The 8,106-nt window shown below is 38.4% G+C and overlaps 1 protein-coding gene across 2 annotated transcripts; it reads right to left on the minus strand.

Moving 5' to 3' along the window:
- Nucleotides 1-866: 866 nt before the first annotated feature.
- Nucleotides 867-7,026, minus strand: LOC138813430 (olfactory receptor 7E178-like). Of its 2 annotated transcripts, XM_070001853.1 has the most exons (3): nt 5,447-5,470; nt 4,165-4,177; nt 867-1,765 (listed from the first exon to the last, which is right to left on the minus strand). In XM_070001853.1, exons 1-3 carry the CDS (start codon nt 5,468-5,470, stop codon nt 867-869), a joined length of 936 nt encoding a protein of 311 aa, XP_069857954.1. The 2 variants fall into 2 exon arrangements, with proteins under 2 accessions (XP_069857954.1, XP_069857955.1); XM_070001854.1 differs by lacking the exons at nt 4,165-4,177; nt 5,447-5,470 and adding an exon at nt 6,996-7,026.
- Nucleotides 7,027-8,106: the final 1,080 nt, after the last annotated feature.

Consider the following 8,106-nt stretch of genomic DNA (forward strand, 5'->3'; position numbering starts at 1 on the left):
GGAAAGAATACATGGCAATCTCTGTCATTGGGGTGGCTTGTTTTAGGAAAGATCCAAATGTTTTTTTTGTGAGAGAATTTAACATAAACATATGGTAATCTATGTTTCTATGCACTCTTTTTCTTGTTTTTGTGAGGGTCTTTGGTCTTGGACTTAGGCCTGAATGCTGTCCCTGAGGTTTTTTGTGTTCAAAACTAGTGCTCTACCACTCTATTCTGGCTTTTTGGTAGGTCATTGGAGATGCAAATTTCATTGACTTTCCTGGCCAGTCTGGCTTTCAACCCTCTTCCTAGGATTACAGTTGTGGGCCACCATTGCCCTGCATCCGTGTGCACACAATATCAGTAATTTAAAACTCCATTGCTATGTAACAATTAATCTAACCCATCACCAAACTTGTCTGACCCTTCTAATCATTTTAAAATCTTCAGATTCCTCTCTACCCTATCCCTGGACATCCCCATTTTCCTTTGAAATATAACAAGGACACCATATCCACAAACTATACACTTATCTAAGATCTAGGATTGATTTGCATTTCTAATAGTGACTTTTGTATGTGTTTGCTTTGTATATGTTTGAAGCTTGAACTCAGAACCTAAGTGCTGTCCCTTAGCATTTAAAAAAAATTATGTTTGCTCAAGGCTGTTGCTCTACCCCTTGAAACACAATTAATTAATTAAGTAATTAGTGTTAATTAATCTGAGAAAAGAATCTCATATTTTTTTCCTGCTCAGGGTTGGCTTTGAACTACTATCCTCAGATCTCAGCCTCCTGAGCAGCTAGGATCATAGGCACCAGTCAGTAGTGTTAAGCTTTAAAACTCACTTTTACTTAATTTCCCAACTATCTTTTGATGGATGGCATTACAGGATTCTTCCATAGAGTTTCCTCAGGGAATTTTTAATATCCCTGTTCCTTAGGCTGTAGATGAAGGGGTTCAGCATGGGGGTAACCACCGTGTACATCACTGAAGCCACTGACCCATACCTGGGAGAATGAGAAACAGCTGAACTGAGGTATACTCCAAAGCCTGTTCCATAAAATAAGCACACAATGGACAGGTGGGACCCGCAGGTAGAAAAAGCTTTGTACTTCCCATCTGAAGATGGGAGCTTCAGAATGGAAGAAACAATTTTATAGTAAGAAAAAAGGATGCCTGAGATAGGGAGAAAACCAAAGATGACAACAATAATATACATGATTACATTATAGGTTAACGTGTGGGAACAGGCAAGATTGAGGACTTGAGAAGGGTCACAAAAGAAATTAGAAATCACCATATTCTGGGTGAAGGTACATCTTAAGGCAATCAAATTATGCAGTAGGGAGTCAAAAATGCTAACTAAACAAGACAGTGCTGCAAAGCAGACACAGAGCCTAGGGTTCATGATGATTGTGTAGTGCAGGGGGTGACAGATGGCCACAAACCGGTCATAGGCCATCACAGTCAGAAGCATGTCTTCCATACAACCAAAAATGAGAAAAACAGACATCTGTGTCAGGCAGCCTGCATAGGAGATGGCTGTGCTGTGAGTCTGAATGTCCAACAGCATGTTGGGGACAGTGGTGGAGGTGAAGCCAATGTCAGACAAGGAGAGGATGGAGAGAAAGAAGTACATGGGGGTGTGGAGGTGGGGGTCAGAGCTGACAGCAAGGATGATAAGCAGATTTCCAAACATGGTGATCAGGTACATGGACAGGAACAGCCCGAAGAGGATGGGTTGTGGTTCAGAGTCATCTGAGAGGCCCTGGAGACGGAACTCTGTCCAGTGTGTTCCATTTGGTCCTATGCTGTTTGAACTCCTTTGGGAAACAAAATGATTTAGGCAAATTAAAAACAAAAACAAAAACAGACATCCAGCCTGCTATGTATGTTATTTCAAACAATCATAGCAAGATAGTCACACTTCATTTTCCCCATCTTCTTAAGTGGTTCTCATTTGTGACTTTGTTTTTACATCTTAGAAAGATGTAAATATTTGCTTATGTGTTATTTTAATTTTCTACTGCATACATTTATCAGAAAGACAGTCAAATGATCCATGTTAAACAATGAAGAATATTTCATGTAACACATTCCTGGTCACCATCAGGTAATGGTGGCTCAAGCCTAATAACTTAGCTACTCCTGAGGCTGATATTTGAAAATGTTTAGAGCCAACCTTGGAAGACAAATTGATGACACTCTAATCTCCAGTTAACTAACAGAAAGCTAGAAGTTGAGGTGTAGTTCAAGTGATAAATGCTAGCATTTTGCAAAAAGGGTTAAGAGAGATCCTGAGGCTCTAAGTTCTAGACTCCACACTTGCACAATAATAATAATAATGATTGCCAATAGACACATGAAGAAATGCTCAACATCCCTAGCCATAAAAGAAATGCAGATCAAAGCAACATTGAGATACCACCTCACTCCAGTTAGAATGGCAAAAATCAAGAACTCTAACAACAACAGATGCTGGAGGGGATGTGTACAGAAGGGAACATTACTTCATTGTTGGTGGGAATGTAAACGTGTTCAACCACTTTGGTAAGCAGTATGAAGTCAAAAGACTTCACATAGAGCTCCCCTATGACCCAGCAATCCCACTTTTGGGCATTTACCAAAATGTTTTAAAACAAGACCACACTAAAGCTACCAACACAACTATGTTTATTGCAGCATTATTTACCATAGCTAAGATATGGAACCAACCCAGATGTCCTTCAGTAGATGAATGGATCAAGAAAATGTGGTATATATACACCATGGAATTCTATGCCTCCATCAGAAAGAATGACATTGCCCCATTTGTTAGGAAATGGAAAAACTTGGTAAAAATTATATTAAGTGAAGTAAGCCAGGCACAAAGAAACACAGGTCCCATGGTTTCCCTTATTTGTAATATCTAGTATATGTATGAGTCAAGTGGAAAAAGTCAGATAATGTGATGTTAGGAAAATGAACCCTTAGATGTGTATTTTAATGTTTTTTTTCTTTCATGCATGTGTTTCTAACGCATTTATAAGATTATTTCTTTGTTGCTTTGTATGTCCCTCCCCCACAGTATAACCCCCGCTTTCAATATATTTGATGTCAGTATAACTTGGAGATGGGGAAAAACAAGTCGTTTAAGGATTCAGGTGGACCTGTTGCAACAATGAGAAGTACAAATTGTCATGTCAAAAACGAGCTTTACAACGTTGGTGGGGGGGGGAAGATTGGATGGGAGGGGAGGGGGAAGACTGGGAAGGGAGGTGAAGGGTAAACAAAGGAGGAGGCTGCAATGCTTGGTAAGAAATGTATGCATTATCCTGCCCATGTAATTGTAACCCCTCTTTAGTATGTTCACAAATATAATAATAATAATAATAATAATAATAATAATAATAATAATAATAATAATAATAAGTAGTAGTTAAGTAAGCCAGTAATGAACTAGTAACAAAGACTTGTATAGGATAAAGAATGTCCTTCTCACTTTAAGAAGTAATTATTATTTTCAAGGAAAAATAAAAGATGCTCAAAGTAATTTTATTTTCCTATTAGAGTTTTATAAATTTCCTTTATTAAGCTACGAATGCATCTTCTACTAGAGGCAGGACTACAGGAATTGAACTCTAAGTTAAAGTTTATGGTTTAAAATCAGGAAAACTCGTTTTCCCTTGTGACAATTATCTCCTTGTAATTTATATACTAATTCCTACACTTCATATTTATGCTTCCTCATGAAGCAAAGGGCCAGTCACCTTCTATTTGTCATTCAAAATTGATTGATTATACAACACCTATCCATATCTAGTAAATCTCATATTTTCATAGAAGTGGTTTAAGTAAAAAGGTATATAATATATAATGCTATATAATATAATATTATGTCATTACTTTTAAATGCTTCAGAAGTAATAAAATATTAAAAATAGGGTGGAATTTTTTTCTTTTGTTTTGTGTATGAATGTGTGTGCAAATGTAAATTCTGAACCTTGAACTGAAGGCCTAGGAGCTGTCCCTGAAGTTTTTTGGTCAAGGATAGAACTCTACCACTTGAGCCACATCTCTACTTCTGGATTTTTGGTGTTTAATTGCAGATAAGAGTCTTGTGGATTTTCCTGCCCAGGTTGGTTTTGAATTAGAATCCTCAGATCGTGGCCTCCTGAGTAACTATGGTCATAGGCGTGAGCCACTGACACCTGCCTGAAGGCATATTTTTAAACTGTTTCTAGTTTTCTGATCAAAAATGAAATCAGACCAGATTTAGGACTTTTTTTGAGATCCAATGGTCTGAGTAATTGAATGGTGTGTCTATAATATGTTGATTCTCTCTCTATGTGTTCTATGCCTGTGACTATTTTCCTGTAGTAGATGCAGTGAGGGTGACTCACCATCTTTCTCTGCAATCTCACAGACCCCACAAAAGAAGAATACCATGAATGAGGTGTCTCCTCCTGGGGTGAAAGAATAGAAATAGATGTTCAGGCTGTCAAGGAAATAACTTGTTGGGAGTAAGTCAGATTCTTTCTGACGCTACCCAGAAAGAAAGCCTAATGTAGAGATGACAATTTCTTACTTAACTAGTTCAAAAGAAAAATGACACTTTATTTCTTTCATTTAAGATACTAATGATGTGGGTCAATATATCAAAACTATGCTTGTGAACCAAAGAAGCTACAGAGAAAACTTTGTTCTGCATCTCAGAGCTCTCAATAAGTATTCATGATGTACCCTGGGTGCTGGTGGCTCACTGCAATTCTAGCTACTCAGGAGCCTAGGATCTGAGAGTTGAGGTTCAAAGCCAGCCCAGGCAAAATTATCTATCAGATTCTTCTCTCCAATTCACCAGTAAAAAGCCAGAAGTGGAGCTGTGGCTCAAGTGGTAAAGCACTAGCCTTGAGTAAAAATTGTGCAGGCACAGTGCCTGGACCCTGAGTTCGATTCCTAGGACTATCACAGAAGAAGGAGAAGGAGAAGGAGAAGGAGCAGGATAAGAAGGAGGAGGAGGAGGAGGAGGAGGAAGAGGAGGAGGAGGAGGAGGAGGAGGAGGAGGAGGAGGAGGAGGAGAAGGAGGAGGACGAGAAGGAGGAGAAGGAGGAGAAGGAGGAGAAGAAGAAGAAGGAGAAGAAGAAGAAGAAGAAGAAGAAGAAGAAGAAGAAGAAGAAGAAGAAGAAGAAGAAGAAGAAGAAGAAGAAGAAGAAGAAGAAGAAGAAGAAGAAGAAGAAAGAAGAAGAAAGAGGAGGAGGAGGAAAAGGAGGAGGGGGAGGGGGAGGAAAAGGAGGAGGGAGAGGGGGAGGGGAGGAGCAGTGAGTACAGAAATGGAGGGACAAAGTGCAAAGTGTAAACAAATGCAGCAGTGATACTCAGTAGACGCTCTGTTGAAAATGAACTATACTTGTAGGCAGGATGGGAAGGAAAAACTGGGAGAGAATGAAGGGGAAATATTGTCCAAAAAGAAATGTACTTCATCACCTGACTTACAAAATAGTAACCCATCTGTACATTACTTTTATAATAACAATAAACATATTTAATAGAAACAAAACAAAACAAAATTCAGGATGCAATGCTTCCTGTCATAATCCACCTTTCCCTTACTGCCACGTTCTTAAGCATTTTTAATATATCCAGAATAATTTGAAATGTAAGATGTGACATAGACATTACAAGTAAACAAACTAACCATTCATGTTTTGTCCTCTAATGATCTTTCCTTCATCCACACAACCTCTTTTCACACTTACTGGGTGATGCTGTATCTCAGTTGGGTCATTTGTAAGAGCTGGAGAGCAAATGATTCACCCCTGTCCAGTCTGAAGGGAAATCTCAGGCCCTGTCTTCAATTTGGATATGAAAATAGTGCAAAACCACAGTCTCCTGTACAAGTTCATGGAAGAAATATCTAGAAATGGAGCCACCTGCACCTGGGAAGGATCTGTCTGATGGTCTGAAGGCAGAGGCTGATTCTTGGTAATTTAATTGACTTTGAATGCTCTGTGTGCAGAGCTCACAATTAGCTGAAGGTGCCATGTTATTCAAATCTCCATAGGTTTCCCTAGATGCCCTTATTTACTCTTCGTACAGAAAGGAGAAGAGAAACCCCCAAAGATTTATAAATTCTTCCTTCCCTAAGCATCTAACACTGCATAATCCACTTGTAACTTGTGTATTTTGTTTCAAATGGTGAATTGGCATTATTTATTTATTTGATTTTTGTGATGTTACTGGGGCCTGAACTCAGGGCCTCTTGATCTTGCTTGGCTTTCTTGCTCACAGCTGGTATCCTACCACCTGAGCCATGACTCCAATCTGACTTTTTAAAAAGACAGAAAATGTTATTGTTCATTAAGGTATTGTACAAAAGGGTCATCATTTCATAAGTAGGTGATAAGTACAATTTCTGTTTGGACAATGTCACCGTCTTCCTTTGCTTTTTCGCCAGTCACATGGATATTATTAACACCAAGAAACTTCTTAATATGACTTTTTAAATAATGTTAATACAATTGTATTATTATTAAAGTGTTGTAAAGAGGGGCTCCATTTCATAAATCATATAATGAGCATAATTTCTTTTTTTGGACAATGTTACCTTTTCCTTTGCTTTTCCCCCTGTCTCGTGTATATTTAACAAAAGGAAATTTATTGATAAGACTTGGTAATTCATTTATACTAATTAGTAATTAATATGACTTTGAGTGAAATCTCTATTGTATGATAAGCATATAATAATCACACCCAATTGCACTTTTTCTCCTCTTGCTCAGATACTCATCCAAATACTATTCCCCTCTTAGGTCAACTCTGTATTCCACAGGAGCAATAATGCATAATATTGATCTTTCTGAGTCTGGATTCTTTTAAACCAATTAATTGTCTATTGTGGTACAATAGACATAATATATAGTACACCACTTCCCTGCACATGGTTGTTTTGGGTAGGCATCAATCATATTTCTATAGTGCAACAATCAGTACAAATTATCACCCCAACTCTTTTTCCTGGTTCTGGGACTTGTACTTTGGACCTGAGTGCTGTTCCTGAGCTCCATTTGCTCAAGGCTAGTGCTCTATTGTTTGAGCCACAGCTCGACTTCTGGCTTTTTCTAGGATTAATTTGGAGATAAGAGTCTCACAGATTTTCATGCCTGGATTGGCTTCAAATTTTGATCTTCAGATCTTAGCCTCCTGAGTAGTTAGGACTATAGACATGAGCCACTGGCACCCTACAATAACCTCAAATTTTTCATCCTTCCCATACTCAAATTCATACTCATTTTAAATTCTTTACAATCCTTTCTATCCCACCTATGGGTATCTCCGTTTTTTGGTCACAGTTTTGAAGAAATTTTTTTAGAGATCTGATTCCATAGCAAAATATAAGCACAACCGTGTTTATTGCAGCAATATTCACCATAGCCAAGGTATGGATTCAGCCCATCTTGTAATCTTATTGTAGCTGTTTTTTTTTTTCTTCCTACTGTGGTTGACCTTATAAATGCATGCCTACCTTTCCCTCACATTTCATGATCACATTAAATTGATAGGAATAACTTTTTCTGCAGCTTCAAGGAATCACTGTCATGAGAGAAATTTCATGTGTTATTTCCAATAAGTCTGGGGAATGGAGATGACTAGAAAAAATGGAAGAATAGAATGGTACCATGCTGATATTTGCTCTGATCAGAAAATTAGCTCTCACTTCCTCACTTCTGTAGAGCTAAGACTCTTTAGGGATGGGCTTCCCTGAATAAAATAGGCAGCTGAAAGAAATGTTTGGGATGCTAATGGAAGCCATATATGTCTCTACATTAAGAATCTGTCTGGCACCTCCTCCTCAACAGGCCTACACCAACAAGAAAACCTCTGCCCAGACACCAGTCCTTCTGACCAGGATCCTGATGACTCATTTCATCTTCTGAAATTTGGGAAGGACACTTCCAACTTCAACAGCCAGGAAAAAGTTTGAAAGGCACTCTTCTCCTTAAACCCACAGCACCATTTTTTTCTGTTCACATAGAGAGTCTCATGAATCATCCGCTCCAAGAGGGCCTAGAGCTATGTGACTTGAATCACAGGCATGAGTCACAAATCTCAGGTAAAGAACTATTGTTTTAGAAGGAAGATTATGG

The sequence above is a fragment of the Dipodomys merriami genome, unplaced genomic scaffold (assembly GCF_024711535.1).
Source record: "Dipodomys merriami isolate MVZ:Mamm:240054 unplaced genomic scaffold, mDipMer1.0.p SCAF_6, whole genome shotgun sequence".
NCBI lineage: Eukaryota > Metazoa > Chordata > Mammalia > Rodentia > Heteromyidae > Dipodomys > Dipodomys merriami.